At 39.7% G+C, this 18,413-nt stretch overlaps 2 protein-coding genes across 2 annotated transcripts; both read right to left on the bottom strand.

Moving 5' to 3' along the window:
- Positions 1–1,556: 1,556 nt before the first annotated feature.
- paqr9 (progestin and adipoQ receptor family member 9) lies at positions 1,557–4,630 on the bottom strand. The gene has a single exon (XM_058624768.1). The coding sequence runs from the start codon at positions 3,790–3,792 to the stop codon at positions 2,632–2,634; it is 1,161 nt and encodes a 386-aa protein (XP_058480751.1). The 5' UTR covers positions 3,793–4,630; the 3' UTR covers positions 1,557–2,631.
- A 7,531-nt stretch (positions 4,631–12,161) lies between these two features.
- LOC131456892 (leucine-rich repeat-containing protein 72) lies at positions 12,162–15,695 on the bottom strand. The gene is made up of 4 exons (XM_058625565.1): positions 15,484–15,695; positions 14,069–14,260; positions 13,914–13,991; positions 12,162–13,153 (listed from the first exon to the last, which is right to left on the bottom strand). The coding sequence occupies exons 1-4, from the start codon at positions 15,630–15,632 to the stop codon at positions 12,952–12,954; spliced, it is 621 nt and encodes a 206-aa protein (XP_058481548.1). The 5' UTR covers positions 15,633–15,695; the 3' UTR covers positions 12,162–12,951.
- Positions 15,696–18,413: the final 2,718 nt, after the last annotated feature.

Raw genomic sequence — 18,413 nt, 5'->3', positions numbered from 1 at the left:
CAAGACCACTCTATAACAACGCACACAACAGCGCCTATGGTGAAAACCTCAATAGTACTCTTATGCACGACTGATTAAATGTGAAACTAATATGACTAAAGTGCTATTAGCAGTAAAAGCAGTGTTTGTATGGTGGCCGGTGGCCATAAGTTGTGACGTTCACACTCGGTACGTTAGCATGCAGTTTAATCGAGCTAAAGTTGTAGACCGACTAAGACGGACAACCGGACAACTTGTTGAGTCCGAGTATAACCTCGTCTCCTCCTACTTCCCCGTCAAAGACTGGGGAGGACATTTCGGTGCATGCACACAACACCACGTCTGACTAATACATACATGAGTAATCGGACTATGAATCACATTATCCAGGTATGTTAGTCCGACTGAGACTAGATCGACTTTAGTTGGACCAACGTGTTTACATGACATTAAGAAAACCGAATTATTCTCTTAGTCCGACTAAGATCAGACTTTTAACATGCATGTTCTGTGTCCAAACTTCACAAGCACTGGCAGCCGCGGTCTTGCTAAAACTTAAAGTAGTTCAAAGTTCCGTTTGCACACATGAAAATTAACTAGCTCAAAGTTCATGTTTCACATTTTAAACCCAGTTCACAGTTCCAAAAAGCAAGTAGTTCACATTTTAGCTGAGAACGCAGAGTCAGCATTTCCAACAACAGCGTTCCTGTTTCCTTTTTAAAAATGTATTGCTTTGTGATCGTGTATCCAGCGTGGCGCAGACATAACACAGTGAAATGAGGCCTTAAGAGTTTAAGACAGACGGAAGAATTCTCAAAAGCAGAAAAGAAAACCAGAAAACCGAAAAAAATACGGATAAGGACGAGGGTTTTTCAACAAAGGGTGGTAGCTAACATCTGTGCAAGCAGGATATTATGATCCTGGAGCACAGTAAAACCTTGCTTCATGCATTTAAAAACACTATTATTCATCTATGGCAAAGGTAGCGTCTACTTCACCAATGAACTAAAGCCTCAGTTTGTGCCTCTCGTGTATTACTATTACCACTGGATGACCAGTGTTGGTAACCCGGTACATTTATACCATTACTTTTTCTTTCTCAGCTCAAAGCCCCAGCAAACTTCCTCCTGTGCCTTCTCTTCTTGCAACTTTGATAAGAAAAATAAGTTTTAATTATGGCTTAGATTTTCTAAGGCCACAGAGAATTGGTAATAATCTTGGGAAACCATGTTTCTATTATGAAAAAAATAAAGTCAGAATAAGAGAATCTGTGATGGTTGTGGGAGAATTTGAGGCCCTTTCTAAAGATATTTCAGAAGATAACCTAATACACAAAAGGCCCAAACCGCTGGGTGAACTATTTTATCTACAGAGTGCAAATCTATCCAGGAAGTTCCTGGCGACAGTACGACTACAATATTGCCATTTATTTCAACGATCACTCGTCTAAAGTATGGCTTTAACTCGGAGGCAGCTATACATCACATGACACGTCAATGTGCAAACAAAGGCCTTCATTAGAAACTGCTGCTTGAATCTTCTCTTCTTTTTTTTTTTTACTTGAGCTGTTAAAAATATACAGTGGGCAACAGAAAAGTCTGCTGACAATTTATATCACATTTAATCTGAATTTGCTGTGAATATAATAAGATATGGACTCCAGCAGCAGTAGGACATCATCATATACGCTGAAGAAGAAACTGAGCATGGCTTTTTAACAACGTGGGCTAATTTATCTACTCACCCCAACTCCACCGCCAACCCCATCCAACCCACCCTCCCCAGAAAAGTGCTTTACTAAGACTGAGCTCCAGGCCATTACTGTGACGTCTGCACTTCCTGCTGCATGCGTCACTCGGACAGAGGGAGGAAATGAGTGCGTGTTTGTGGATGTCGGAGGCAAAGGCAGGGTATGGGTAACAATGGTCTGGCAAGCATTAAAGGGATACTTTTCTTTTTGTAAGTGTGGAGCACCAACACCAACGTGTGGGGCCCCGACTGGAAATTGGAGTTTGGAAACCACTCATTCACACTCTCACACACACACACACACACACACACACTTGTGTGCCAATTTCCTCTATAGACTTTGGTGTGAGGGGTTTAAAAAAGGTCCAGTTTCAGCAGGAGTAGGTTACCAAACAGCAAGATGAAGCAGCACAGGAGATGTCACAAACTGAAGTGCACGTCCAATCATCGCAGTCACTGCACTCATACAACCACACTTCCACAAACCTGAACTATCCCTTTAAGTCAATAGGAAACATTCAAGATCAGGGGAAGAACAACAGGACATGTCGGCAGACGGCTTCTGTCAATTGTCTCGCCGACATTCGCATCACATGTTCTTATGGGTAACAACACTTTTCCTCTGTCCTCGAGAGGTAGTTATTATCCTCAGTGCTCCCGCTTCCTGTCGCAACATGCTGGGACAGCTCAGGGGAAAAAGAGCTTTCAATATGTACGCTAGCAAACAGCCACCCTCTATGGTGAGCTTAGAATATAATCCTGTCATTCTCCTCACAAAAGGTTGACTGAAATGAGTTTGATTATACGACGGACTTGAGATTGGAAAGGATGGATTGTTGTACTTGTGCGTGTCTCTTGAGTGGCATGTGCAAATCGTTGTGTGAAAAACAATGCTGTGCGTGATCAGTGACATTTCAGATGTTTCTTGGGGTGTTCCTTATTGACCTGGTCCCTCTCGGGGTCATAGATGGAGTTGGCACACCAGGAGAACCACGTTATGATGGAGATGATGGTGGTCTGCAGGACGAGCATCACGCCGTAGGTGGAAGCTACGGTAGGTCCAGGTAGGCAGGGGATGGTGGCGGGCGGCAGCAGCAGAGTCTGGCTGAGCAGGATGGCCCTCACCTCCGTCTTGATCATGTGTAGCTCGTCAAGGATGGACAGGAACGTGCAGCAGTGGAACCACTGGTGACTGTGTCCCCAGATGTCAAAGCGACCCGGCGCCAGCCGCTCTGGGAACTTGCTGATGTTGAAAACGGCCGACGCCACCAGCCAGAAGCAGTGGCGATAGAAGTAGACGGGCATTGAGGTGGACGCAGCGAAGGAGGAGGAGGCGGTGGAGTAAGGCGATCTGGTGAGGAGGCGGTAGAAGATTGGTGTGGAGGACATGAGGAAAGGGAGGAGGAAAACAAGGGTACGGATGGCGTAGCGGTGCTTTCTCCACCTCTGGCGAGTATTGCAGCAGGATAAAACACAAATGATCGCGACGACACATGCGCACGGGATGTAGCAGTTCTCAAAGAACACACTGAACTCTGAGATTGCATAGGAGGAAGTAGTAGCCCCTGCTGGTTCATGCTTAAGGTCCACACGGGAGTCATTATGTCCTCCTGTCTCAACAATCCCTGCCCGAGGGTGGATGTAATAGAAGTACGCCAATGACGAGCCAACCGTATAAGCACTGATGGTGCCGTAATCCACAAAGAAGCAGACTTCTCTTACCACCAGAGACATGGAGTTGAGCAGGTGAGCCATGCTGCTCGCGACTAGTAGACAGAAAACCCCAATATAGTAGTTCCACAATGGATAGAAGAACGGGGAGTCGCCCTGCGGTGCGCCATCCCAACCAAACACCTCCACAAAATAGAAGGAAAAAATAAAAACTGGCAGGAAGTGGGTCCAGAAGTTACCCGTTTCATTGGTGGGCCTGAACGCTGACAGCAAGCAGTCCCTCAGGCTGTAGTTTGGGAAGCGGTAGCCGGTCAGGATGAAGTTCTCTATGACCCGAGGCGGAACATCTGTGTGCCTCAGAAGAGGAAGCGGCTGACGACAGTTCAGGATCATGATAGCAAGCAGAAAAAAAGTCTCTCAGGATCAGACTTTTCCTGCAACAAAGCTCATTTCTTTTATTGCTTGACCGTTGACTTTACAGCCACTAACAAATCACATGTTCTGCATGATTGGATCAAAGCTTATCTCAAAGATCTTTCCGCCCTGATGTGATCTAGACCTTTGATCTGACCACATCCACATGAAGGCTTCAGAGCAGAGTCGCGGTTAATATTGGGAGAGTATCCAGAAGCCTCAGGCCACCTGCTGCAATTATTTCCCTTTTGATTTCCTCTTTGACCCCAAGACCTTCACAGAAGGTCAGATGTGGCTCCTTTAATTTGCATAGGTCTGAATGAATGAATGATTCGAGGTTCTTCAGACTCATGTACACACATTCACGTGTCTCTTCTGCAGCAGCACAGAGACGTGAAGGTCAATTACCACTGCGTTACAAGGGTGAAACAGCACAGTGGTGTCGTGGACATAAGCTCCGTGGTATGTAGGTCATGCCGGCCATGAGAGCTATAAGAAGCCGCAGCAGGGCTTTCCCCTGTCCCTCCTGGTGTTGCTGCTGCTGCTTCAATCCGTGTCAGACTCACTTCATCCAACTCCAATTCCGTTGCAATGCGGGGACGAATCCATCCACACTGAGCCGCTCTTTACCCACCGTTAACAACGCGAGATTAGTATTTAAAACAGCGTTACATAAACGGGATTTTTCCACACGCACACACAAAAAAACAACCAACATTTAAAGAAGCAGCAGTGACTGAGTGAGAGCAGCGTCCTGAGAGCCGGCGTGTCACAGCAGCACTGACGCGGAGCCGGAGACTCGCTGACAGGTACGAGCGTCAAGTTACAGCAGAGGCAGCACCGCACTTCCGGTTTGGGCTTTCAAAAATAAAAGGCCGCACAACAAGAGGCTGTGACGTAACCCTCTTTTAGAGGTCATCTTTACTAGCTGCCACATACAAAAGGACATAATGAAAACGAAGACACAATAAATACAATAAGCCCTAACTAAGAAATACAAACAAATAATGTTTAGTTAAAAATATAGTAACTTTTAAATAAAAACAAATGTTAGATTCAAACCATTCTAAAATGAGTTAACTCAACTGATTAATCCTACCAGATCCATACGAATGTATAATTAATCGTGTTTAGCTCTCGTGTCACCCAGTGATTTGATTCATGTCAAGACAGACGGAGGCAACAGCAACACTGCTCTTGTAAAGTGAGACGGACGCAAACAGGTGTTGGGGTATGACGGAAGATGTAAAGAAGTGCCACCAGGAAGTTTCAGAAGGTGGAAAGGAATTAGGTAACCGGAGGGTTTGTGCTCCTTGGGCACAAATGGGCAGAGGTCAAACTCAGTGGTGTGATTGGTGTGTACAAAAATATCAACAACAGCGACGGGATAAATGCTTCTCGTCCGACCCTGTGCTGCTGTTGTGATTAAGAATTTCAAAAGACAGTCTGTGTGAGTGTGGACATCCAGAGACAATCAAACACGCTCCACTCACGTGTGGTCAATTCTACAGAGAACAGCAACAGTCGGCCCATTCGGGACTCCCATGCTCCTCAAAGTAAACTCCAAATACTGAGAAGAATCCTCGCCCTGCACCTGTATCCTTTCATCTCCTGTCAGGAAACAGGCAGCCTTTCAACTTCATGTTTCACAAGGCAGTGTCTGGCAGCATGGCAGATACCAACTCCAGTAAACCACCGCAGAAGAAGAAGAAGAATGAAGCAGGAAATCCACTGTCTGATGTGTCTGGATCTACCAAAGGATCCCGTGACTATTTCCTGTGGACACCGTTACTGTATGAAGTGTATAATAAGCCCTTGGTGCACAATAAATCAGACGATCTATAGCTGCACTGTGTGCAGATATATCTTCACACCGAGGTCAGTCCTGATGTCGTCACCTTCAGAGGAGGAGCTTCATGATGATGAATCACCTCCATGTAAGAAACACAAGCTGGCGGACTCCTCTGAAACTCCACAGAGGAACGTTTGCTCTCGTCACGGCGAGGTGACGGAGATGTTCTGTTATCTCTGCTCTCCGGCAGAACAGCTGCACAGACTGAGAGAAAGCCAGCAGAGACTCCAGGGCGGAGAAGAAGATGTGAAGGAGCTTCAATGGGAGGTGGAGGCCGCCAGTTGCTCAGTAGAGAACACCGAGCTGGACCATCTCCTAGAAAACAGAGGCTCTGATGTGGAGCAGCAGATCATCGGACCTGAGCAGAAAACTAAAGCGAGGCAAGTCCAAGAGTTTGAGGAGAAGCTGCAGCGGGAGATCGACGAGCTGAGGAGGAGAGACGCTGAACAGAGTCAGCGCGCGCACATGCAACATCTCACGCTGCTCAACCACCTCTCATCACTGTCAGCACTCAGGAGGTAACAGACCCCCCCCGTTCTGTAAGAGGTCAAAGGTCAACGACAGAACATTCCACCCGAGGTGAAATCGTGAGGACAACATGTGGATGTCAACGGTCATCCAATACACAAAAACAATCCAGAATCTTTTATATCTAGGCTTTCTGCAAACATACACTCACTCATTGCAGCCAGATGTCAGGAAGTCTTTGAACCAGCAGTTCTGGCAGGATGAGGTGGAGGAAGACGTGGTGGTGGTGCCCAGGGCGGGGCAGCCTACATTTTCCTAAATCTCCCTGAGGACGGAGAAGCTAAAAGACCACACCTCAGTGCACGGCGCACTGGCCGAGACCTAAAACATGGCTTTTTAATTAATGACCGACAGTCAGTGATGGATGTGGAGACATGCTGACAGCTCCTTATGACATAATGGACAGAAAGTAGATGTACATTACAGACCCACAGAGAGGCTTTGATTCCTCGTGAATACTGTACTGTATAAACAAGCTTAAGGTACCAATAATAATAATAATAATAATAATAATAATAATAATGTTTTTCTTTTTAAAATGTCAGTTACCTAGGAAAATCTACCTCTGCTTAAGTTTACAGTCTGAAACAAACATGTGCATTACATCATCACACAGTTAAACAGCGTTCTTGTACTGGAAAATGACGTTTGTGTCACTTTGTAAAACCACACGCTCACCCCAAAATCATGGATTTTACAACACGGCACACAGGAGTTGTTGATCCACTTGCTGCCTCCATCAGTAACTTCAAATGTGTCATTTTGTGACTTTATTTATATTTAACTGAATGGAACAAATGAAACAAAGTCACCAAACAAGGCAGCGGCAGACCAGCTCACTCACTATGAGCTAAAAACGCTGATTTCCTCTATGGAGTTTGGTGTGGGAGAGCGAGCAGCTCAGTAAAAGGTCATCTAAAAGGTGGCTAACCCGTTCTTAAGGTGTCCCAGATTTAAGGTGGAGAGTACCCGTCTCATGCTATACAGAAACACTTGAACGATCACTTTAAGTCACATGAGTTTCTCTCCAGGCAACATGAAAATCTCTTCAGGAGCCTATTAAAGCTCCTCTGGGTCTTTGTTGTGCATCTGGCACCATGCTGGGTCCTTAGGGGGCTTTAGTCTCCTCTTCAGCGCCAAGTATAGAATAGATTATTGAAAATACAGTATATACATATAAATAATTAACCAGAGGACACACACACACAAAGACCATGTCACTTGGTTCAGATTACTTGATTTTCCAGGCTGTACATTTGACCTCCATTCTAACTGAATGAAGGCAGAAGAGTTACTTTATATTGTGAAGTAATATTTTATTTGTCTGTTATTTGGATTTGTATTCTAAAATCACAATTAATGACCATCTAACTCAAATTTTACTAATTAAATTCATTTGTACATGAGATACAAAACAAATGGAAAGAAAGAAAGAAAACAAACATGTCAGAACCCAAACAAATATGCAGAGTCAGACTCTTGACTGGTCTTGTTCTGCAGAGGAAAAACACCGTCTTTAAATATTTAAAAATGTATCCCCTGCAGCAATAAAAAAGGGTGAGTGCTCTTCATGTCTTTTGTTTTCTTACTAAAGGTATTATATGCAAGTTTCTTTGTCTTTGTTAAACAGTTTACATTAACATGATATTTAATGATGTCCACACACTGACATCATCAATGTTTGTAATAAACAAAAACATGTGTAACTGGTCTCTGTGTGCGTGTGTGTGTGACACGGTGAGAGAGAAGAACATCTCAAGTTAGTCAAAGCACTACTTGCGCTGCTGTGACAGAAAATAGGTTTATCCATTAAAAAAATTACTAAATCCAACTAAACTGGATCACTTTTTGGCAGCGGCTGCAAATAAATGAACGTATAAAATGTATGTTTTAAAATAAAAAACAACTAAACTGCTGCAGCTCAGACAAAGAGATTGGAGTGAGTTCTTAGATGTTTAGGAATGTGGACGTAAATGAGACTTCAAAACCACCTCTGAATTGTAATTATATGGAGGCCCAGAAGGGACATCTTTTTTTTTTATGGTTTTGCCTTTTCTTCCTTCTAACAAAACGTTTTGAAGATTTTGCCCAGTTGGGTAAAAGCCATTAGCGCCATCTATGGGGGAACTTAACAGGCCCTGGTAAACACATGAATGAAGTATAAATGTACCACTATTTGGATTTTAATTTTTACTTACAAGTAAAAGTATTCGTCTGAATCATTCATTCACCTGTCCTCATCCATTCATATACCTGTCATTCATCCTCTTCATTCATTCATTCATTCATTCATGTGTCCTCATAATCATTCATATGTCCTCATAATCATTCATTCAACTGTCCTCATTTATTCACGTGTCCTCATCCATTCATTCATATACCTGTCATTTATCACTTGTCCTCATCATTCATTCACGTGTCCTCATAATTATTCATACATTCATTCATATGTCCTCATAATCATTCATTCACTCATTGATTCACCTGTCCACATCATTCATCTGTCCTCATTCATTCACCCGTCACTCATTCATTAATTCACGTGTCCTCATAATTATTCATACATTCATATGTCCTCAATCATTCATTCACCTGTCCACATCATACATTCATCTGTCCTCATCATTCATTCACTCGTCACTCATTCATTAATTCACGTGTCCTCATTCATTCACTTGTCACTCATTCATTAATTCACGTGTCCTCATAATCATTCATACATTCATATGTCCTCATAATCATTCATACATTCATTCACCTGTCCACATCATTCATTCATCTGTCCTCATCATTCATTCACCTGTCCCCCTCATCCATTCAGTGCCAAAGTTTCAGGCCCACATTTTGATCGTGTGAAATCAGCTGCTGCAGAGCTAAAAGTCTGTTTAACCACAAATGTTCATGTGCAGAATCTTCTGGAAACTTGTTTTTCACAGTAAAAGCGCTGAGAGCAGAGGACAGATGGACGTTTAAAGACGAAAGAACATCGAGTCCAGACACGGGGAGTCCCGCACAAGCAGAGAGAAGATAAGAAAATAAACAGAGTAGAGGGAGAAGAGTTGAAAAAGTAGCTGCTGGTATGAAGGTACTGTGTGTGTGTGTGTGTGGGCGCGTGCGTGTGTGTGCAGGAGGGAAACAGTTTGAAAATAGCAAACATTTCTCAAGAAAGACAGTTTCAGTGTAACCACAGCGATATATGAACTTCCCCCAAAGTCAAACAGTTTCTTTACGTTCAACTTCCTGAAAATACTGATAACACAAATTCACTGTTACCTCTGACACGCACGCAATTGTCAAAAAAACAAAAAACAGAACCTGACTACTTCTCTACAAAGTAAAGGCTTAAATTTAGCCTCATGTTGAAGTGTGAATAATGACTTAAAAAGGGACAGGTCAGCTTGTAAAGAAACATGGCTGTCAGCAGGGACACGAGGAAAAAATAAAAACAAAATTATTTTTACATTTCCTTCCTACTCTTTCCTTTAAATGTTTATTTTACATATAACAACTGAATAATAATAACAGTTTTATTTTGTAGGAATTTCTCCTGAATCAAAAAGATTATTATTTTACAAGAATAAAAACATTGCTACTAAAACCAAAAGGAAGTAAATTAAGTGAAAATAAAGACTCAAATGTGTCATTTCATGTGTAACCTTCTACCAGGACTTTAAAAATTGCACCACCTACTGCGCATCTTGGTGAACTGACACCCAATTTTGGTGATTTTTGGCAGCAGTGGATTGAAATAAAGACATAAATCTGCTTTTACGTCAACAGAATTCTCAAAAATGCCGTTTAAATAAATTTGTTGTTGACTTTTTCCCTTCTATCTTTATAAAAGAGTGACTTTCTTACCATTTCTGAAGCTCAGCGGTGAAGCAGCTTCTCTATTCAGAGAATAAACGGAGCTCAGGCTGTAAGTATATAGAATAAAAATCAATATTTGTATTTGGTAGTCATTTTTAAAATAATTGTATTGATCATTACAATATTATTTTAAAATAATATTGTCATGATCAATAAAATTACGCAACTCGTAATATTGTGATTTTAATTTACATCGCCTGTGTTTTCACAGGCAAGTATTTTTAGTCACTTACAGGAAGGTGAACATTTTACTAATATACAATCTGTCAATTATTTTCTCGATTTGAGCGCTTGTTTGGGCTGTAAAATGTCAGAAAATAGCGATCAAACCTGGAAATTAGGACTTTCTCAAATATCTTATTCAGTTTTAATGATTTTTTTGGTTATCTGGAGCAAAAAAAACAAAACAAAATACTCACATTTAAGTAGCTGAAAAAACAGAAAACTTGATTTATTTGTTGAAAATACAAATGTATTTATTATTTAAGTGTGAAGCTACAGTAGAGAAGTTTGAAGTTGTGTTTTAGTGTAAGTAAACAGTTAACAGGCTCAGGAGTCTTTCAGAGTCTCTGGGGGAAGGTTTTGTTCTCTGCTGACAAAGCCTCGACATTTGAGACAAAAGAGGGTGAATCTAAGAGAAACTCAACTTGAGTTATAAAGAGAGAATTAGAAGCAGACACACACACACACACACACAGAGAGAGAACTCACATGTCTTATTATGTGGTGGTGTGTCCTTGCACCTCTGCAGGCAGCAGTGACGCACTTCCTTCATCGTGTTAAAAAAGGTCAGGTGAAACGATCCTCGCCCAAAAAAAACCAGATCATATTTTCCTTGAGGACAGAAAACACAAAGAACATCAGAGAATGACTGAGAAACATGAGTCCACGAGGAGTTCTCTATTCACCAAAAACACCAGTTATGTAAAAGCAAGAGCTTCTGTTAGGCCACTTACTCTTTAGTGTTGACAAAAAAAAGACAATTAACACCTTCAAGAATATTTATATTTTTAGAGACTTGTCCTCTTCCACATGTCCACAATCTATATACTGTATTTCTAATCCATTTGAACTCATTAAATGACAATTAAACAGAATTAAAACGTTTCTGAATGTTGGATTACATTTACACGTGATTTAACTCACGTGTATAATGAAAAACAGGTCAAACCCACTTTGATTTTCTAGGTTAGAATGTAATTAAAAAGGTTAAAAAGTCACAAATTATTGTTGTTAATACATGCAAATTAAACTGTTCACAGTGACGTGTGTATGTGTAAATATGAGCACATGAACTTTGTTAAGAGTGGATGTTTTTCGTTTGGAGTTGTGTCTCTGATTGTGAACAGAGCAGAGTGAATATTTCATAAATAGCAGGCTTACAGAGTCAGAGAGCGCAGGCAAAGTCCAAAAGTCGGCGCAGAATCACTGAACTAGACAAAAAAACACGTAAAAACGTGAGGTTACATTCGAGTTAAAAGCTAAAACACATGAACTAGAAGAGTGTTGAACACAGAGGAAGGATAATTAAACACAGGTGTAACACGTTAAGGGCGGAGCAGATGATCAGAGAAACAGGAAACCAGATAAAAAAACAAACAGGAAGAGATGTGATTTGTATGAAATTACAAAGTAAAACAGGAAATAAAACATTGGTTAGAAACTACAAAGTAAAACAGGAAATAGAACAGACAAGAGATGTCATTGGTAAGAAACTACAAAGTAAAACAGGAAATTAAGCATTGTAAGAAACTACAAAGTAAAACAGGAAATAGAACAGACAAGAGATGTCATTGGTAAGAAACTACAAAGTAAAACAGGAAATTAAACATTGGTAAGAAAATACAAAGTAAGACAGGAAATAAAACATTGGTAAGAAACTACAAAGTAAAACAAAGCATAGGAAATAACGAGTTTATAGTATAAATAAATTCAGTTTGAGTGATTTTTCTTGGCTACTCTTTAGTTTTTCCCCCTAATTTATTAAGTATTTTCTTGTTTTTTTGTGTATGTCTTGCAAAAATGTGTGCCGTTATTCACATAAATCAGATTAACTATTAACAAACAAAAACAAAACAAAAACAATTAAAGGTTTTCACGTTTTTATTAACACATTTATTTAATGTTCACTTTTATTAAATAAAGACTACAATGTGTGGTTTGGAGACAAATTAATTCAGTAAACTATATGTAAATAATGTTTGAAGAGAAGAAAATTTGTTTTACACACACACTAATATGAGTCATGAATATTCTGAGGTGGACTTGTGTGTGTGAAAAACAACAAACAGAGGAGGTCATCTGACTTTTTTTTACTCAATGTTTCTCCAATAATCTCATCCCATGATTTCTCTTAGTTTTGCAGTTTAATCCACAAGCTCAAACTCTTATAGACGCTCATTTAAACCCAGAAACAGGAAATCCCATAGACTGTAGGAAGTTGGATGCAATGAGAGATTTCTACTGAACGTTGCTGCCCTCTAGTGGTAACACCATGTAGTAATCCTGCAACGTAACAGTTGTGTAATCTTAAGCAGTTTTTAATGTGATGACCAAACACTTTTCATGTTGATATAAGAAATATATATCCACATGAAATAAGAAAATGAATATAGATTATTTTCATTTTTAATGTGTTGCTGGTGTTTGGATTTGAATACTAACAAAAACAGCAGATTTTGACTGCGTTAACACGTGGTTTTGGATTTTTAGACATGTATTCTGCAAAACAGGTAAAACATATGTAATTAAAGACGTTAAAAAGTCACAAATTGATGTTGTTAATACCTGTAAAGTCAGACTTTGTTAAATGTCTTGCTATAAACCTGCAAAACTCACAGTGACTCTGTGATTCTAAAATACTAAAATAAAACTATAGTGTGTATGAGCTATTGTCTTATGACAGTATGAGACTTTTTCTGCATGTGCGTGCGTCTCCTGGAGGACTCGTCCTTCTCCCTCCTCTTCCTGCTGCTGTTCCTGCTCTGACGCTGCAGTCTGTAGGTTTTACGAGCCTGAGCTCTTTCCTTCTCCAGGACCTCGGTGTCGTCCAGGATCTCCAGACCTGGGATCTGACTGACGACGTACTGTCTGAAACACACATGGTGAAAGGAGACGCCGACATAATTATTATAACGTTATAATGAATGTAATTGTAACTTAAGTTAAATTATAAATAAATACTACTTAAGTAAATTGTAGCGAATAATTATATATATATATATATATATATATATATATATATATATAAATTCTTAATTATATGAGAAAGATTTTGTAATATTATGAGAATAGTCATAATATTACAAGAAAAACGTTGTAATATTACAAGAAAAACATTGTAATATTACAAGAAAAAAATTATAATATAACAAGGAAAACGTTATATTAGAGAAATTATAACATGAGAAAAAATATTAGATCAAATAAATAAAATAAAATAACAAACAAGTACATATAAAACTTTTGTGTGATGTTCAGTTTTAAAATGTATATTTATCCGTTTATTTTTATTCAAGATCTTGTCTTATTAATATTTCAATTTTCGATTTTTTTTTTTGATTACATTTATATTAAATATATTTTTTAAAAAACCCTAAATGTTAAAATGTTTATTCAGTCAATAACCTGTAAAGCACTTTGACAGGTATTTTATTTGTCTGAATAATGCGATATAAATAAAGTTTGACTCATCTCTGCTTAGAAAACACAACTCCAATAATTCTCACTGTCTGAATTGACCACTCATGTTCATTTAAGTTAAATAAACATTTTAAGGGTAAATGTTGCTAAAATAGAACAAAAAAGGGCATTACCCTGATAATAAACTGGATTATAAGAAATTATTCACCTATAATCTTTGTACTGGGTCAGACTTCCTCCGTTAAAATAACTAGGTGCTGCCTCGTTGTTCATCATGCTGAGGATCCTAGTTTTGTGGAAAGAAACAGAGAAGGTTTTAAAACAAAACACCAGCACAAATACGACACAGAACCTGGGCCTCACCTGATGTTTGGGAACTTGCGCCTGATTTCCTCCACAAACACAGGCAGGTTGTTGATCTTGTTCTTGTTGATGCACAGCGTGGTCACGCTGGCCATGTAGGGGAACTTGACGTGCGACGTGTAGTTGTTACAGTCCAGGATCAGCGTGCTGAGCTTCTCCAGCTGACCAAGCAGAGCCGGGTTCCAATAAAGACTGAATGAAGGAGAACAAGCTCAACGACAGCTGGTGGGTGGAAAAAAAAAAACCCCGGCTGCCAGCGGGAACACGTGGAAAAACAGATTATAACTGCTTTACAACTTGCTTTTTTTAAAACTGGTCACTCTCCTGCACCAAAGCCCATAGAAGAACATCAGAAATGTTGCATCCTGGCAAACAGGAGGTTTCGACCCATCGCTGCGTTATTAAGTAACTTCAAATTTGTTATTTAAAGATTATTTTGTTTGAAATCCGTTGTTTGGATTTACCAAAGTGACACAAACTTACAAAATGAAGCAGCAGTAAACCAAAAGCTCAATTAACGCTGTGTCCTAAAAACGCAGATTTTCTCAATGGACTTTGGTGCAGGAGAGGAAGCAGCTCACAAACTTCCTCTACAGGTCTAATCTTTGGATGTAATATGAAATGTGATATTTCAATGTATTATTATTATTATTGCATGTTTTATGCTTTTATACTTTTTATGTTTACTTAAACCAGAAATTAATAAACTGTACCTGTAGGATATTAAACTCACAAGATGAAAAATCCTGATCCACAGTCCAAGTTTTACTGCTGCGAATCGTTTCTAACTTAATTTAGTAAGTGGCGCCGGCCTCAGTAATGAATATTTTCACATCAACACCGGCTCAAATCACACAGTATAATATAAAAGGCCTGGGTGGTTAACGTCATCCAACCGTGCACTTCCTCTCTGCTTTCAGAAGTGCCGCGGCGTGTTTCACAATGACCCCTAACTTGTTTTGGTTCACTCTCATGGTTCTCATTAACCTAATTTCCTGCTGCCATCGCCACGGCAACAACAACAACAGCAGCAGCAGCAGCAGCAGCAGCAGCAGCAGCAGCAGCTGTTTCTTACATGTTAAAACTACCACATAAAACAGCACTAAAACACAGCTGAAGATCAGGATGGGCATCATTTTGTTTTTTAAAACAGGTAAATCCATATTTGGGAGAGAGTGGGTGGAGCCTGAGTGAGATCTCATCCTACATCTATTGGCGTATTCGCCCTGCTATATTGAAGACCTGAGACTAGTGATTGTGACTGTTATCTCCTCAGAAAATTGTCATTCAAGCATCAACATTGGCTTCAAATTCCAGATGACTATAGTACATCTATTTTTTATATGCAGTCTATGGCTATAATCTAATCTTCACAGACTACATCAGTTGTAGTTGTTCCTATAAGAGAAGGATACTCGTCCAGCAGATTGTAACTCAGGTCCAGCACCTCCAGACTGTCCGTCTGTTTCAGTATGTTGTCATAAGGGATCTCTGTCAGACCCTGGTAGGCAAACGAAAGCCACTGGAATCTCGAGGCGTGGTTGGGTTTACTGTGACCATCCATTTTCTTCACTTCCCCTCGCACCTTTGAAGATTCGGTTCACAAGTCAGATGATTTTGCCATGATCAAACCTGGAGTAAACAACGAAAACAAATAGATAAATGATAGAAGGGCCACAGAAGAGATAAGTGGATAAGTCTTAGCTCATCAATTCTACATTTATATAGACTTAAAAGGCAATTTACACTACATATCTTACTTATATACAAACACTGTATCTCGTATAAGTACTTTAGTTATATAAAATGATGTCATTAATACTATACTGAAACATTATCATGTTAGGAAAATTAAATAATTACAATAAATTATATACCTGATCTCCACCCTAACTTTAACCCATCAATGCTACAGAAGCTGTAGATTTTCACAATAAATGACTATATAATCTTATTCCTTTTTTCTACGTACCCTCCAACCAACCAACCACCTGCCTACATACCCTCCTAACAACCAACCGACCAACAACCAACCAATCAACCGCCCCCTACCTACCTACCAACCAACCACCTACCTACATACCCTCCTAACAACCTACCAACCAACCACCCTCCCTAACTACTAACAAATGATCATTGATTATCTGAATGCACCTGAAGTTTTGCAATTTTCTTTCCTGTAAATGTCCAAAACATGTATTACACATAGTCACAGTGGAATTTATATTTCTATTTAAAAGTACCAAACCAAAGGCTCCACAGCAGACTGGACAACATACAAACCTGAACATGAGGGGAACAGTCAACACCTCTAAATTTCACTGACAAACACAGAGATCATCTATTTTCAATTGGACACAGTCAGAAATTAATTTTAGCCACTGTAGAAATCAGAATTCATCAGGAACAAGCCAACTGTCGCAATAAAAGTCACTTGTCAGATACAGCCATCACGTTACAAAGTCCAAATCTGCTACTGCATGTGATGTTGGCCTCTTTTTTTCTTTTTTTTTTAAATCTGCTATGCACATTGAGATTAACATGATTTATATAGCCCTGCTGCTTTCAATCAAATCTAAATCCATACGGCTGCTGAGTCAAAATGTAAATGAAACAAGACTTTCTTCCTGACTGACTGACTGATCTTCTCAATGCTGCCACTGTAAATTCTAGATCGAAACACTTTGTAATCCCTTAGATTATCCTGGTCCGGCTACTTCTCTACACAGACGCATCAGATACATGTATGTGTTTATCTGCAGAGGTTTAAATCTGGACTCACCGATTGCCGAAGAGGAGAATGGTGTGTCTGTCCAGTGCATGCAAACTTCTGAGAGCTGCTCTCATAAAAAACAAAAAAACACCTTCTTTCATGCCAGTGCTGTAGATCACATGATGGGGGATAATCACATTGCAGCTTAAACTTGTGGTTTGTAAAACCCACTGCCCCGGATCTGAAAAACAGTGATAGCATTGAATAAAAAAAGGACAAGAAGAATTAGAAGTGTAGCCTAAAAAAATAATAAAGAAATGTAGATTTACTTTACCTTAGATATGTTGCTTTAAGCACAGAGATGGTGAAATAATTGATTTTGAATAACATCACATGTGTTCCTGGTGTCTGGAATCAAGCTGTTTGAACACTACATTCTTTCTCCTTGGAAAATACAACAATATTTCTTAAATAATTTATTATAAATGACCAAAAAAAAAAGATGACATTATTCTGCAAACATAGCTTAATTTACACATATTTTATCTTGAACTTTATTACAATGCTGTTGTACTCTTTACACGGCTGAATAAACATGTTTATGAATGGAATCAATGAATATTTCTAATGGAAAAGACAAAATTGTTAAAATGATTGAACCTATGATGTTCTGTCCATGACTGTTAAAGTTCCCTTTTGCACCAAAATGACCTCATAAGTGTCAGTTTTGTCATGTTTCCTGAAGCCGTTCATTTAGGAGTAGGTAAAGCAGGGAATTGCCCCAGGGGCCCCTCACCAAGAACAGCTGATAACATAATTCCACAATGACATCATTCTTCTAAATACGCCCTCGCATTTAACGACTTGCTTGTGAGTCTGCAACGATAAAATAGTTGGAAATCCCCAAATTAGGCCCAATAACACTACTGCAACTGGTGTCCTTCAATGAAGGTCCCCAGGAGACAAGTCTCCTGAGACAATCCTGCATGTAAGTTCAATATAAATTATAAAATGGATATTTTAAAAAGAGGTATGGACAAATGAGTCCCCATTTTCACCAAGCATTGCAGTTCGGTACCAACAAATCTGATCTGTACGCTCTCAGATCTTGGCACCCTAACGTTTGATTTGTCGACAGAGAATAAATCACTTATGTGCAAACGGAACTTCAATCAACAGTGTCTTTACATGTCTTTCCTTCTCTAATAGCCCTTTCATGTCGTGTTGCGGTTCCCGGACCTAATTTTGAAGTGGTTGATGTGTTGAAACCGAAAAAAAAATGCTTCAGAACAAAAATTAGTTGGTTCTGCGAACTGTGACATCATCAGTGGGCGTGTCATATTCTGGGTTGTGAAAGAGTGGAAAGTAGAGGAAGTTTAGAGTTGTGCTGGTGTTGTCTCCACCAGCACTAAATTTCCACCTTAGGAATGCGGAGTAATGTCCTCCTACTTTTGTTCCTCTTAAACTAGTGTGAACGCGGGCAGGTTCACCAGAATGCACCATGGTTCTGAGGCTCCAGAACGTAACCAGATTCAGAACTGTGTCTGTCTGAAAGCCTGAAAGCACTATAAGAGTTCCTCTTCTTCTTTTGATAAACAGGGACAAGAAGAAAGAAGAAGAAAGAACACAAAA

This window comes from Solea solea, chromosome 3, assembly GCF_958295425.1.
Source record: "Solea solea chromosome 3, fSolSol10.1, whole genome shotgun sequence".
In the NCBI taxonomy this organism is placed as follows: Eukaryota; Metazoa; Chordata; class Actinopteri; order Pleuronectiformes; family Soleidae; genus Solea; species Solea solea.
The sequence above is the reverse complement of the archived record's forward strand: the minus strand, read 5'-3'. Positions and strand labels throughout refer to the sequence as shown.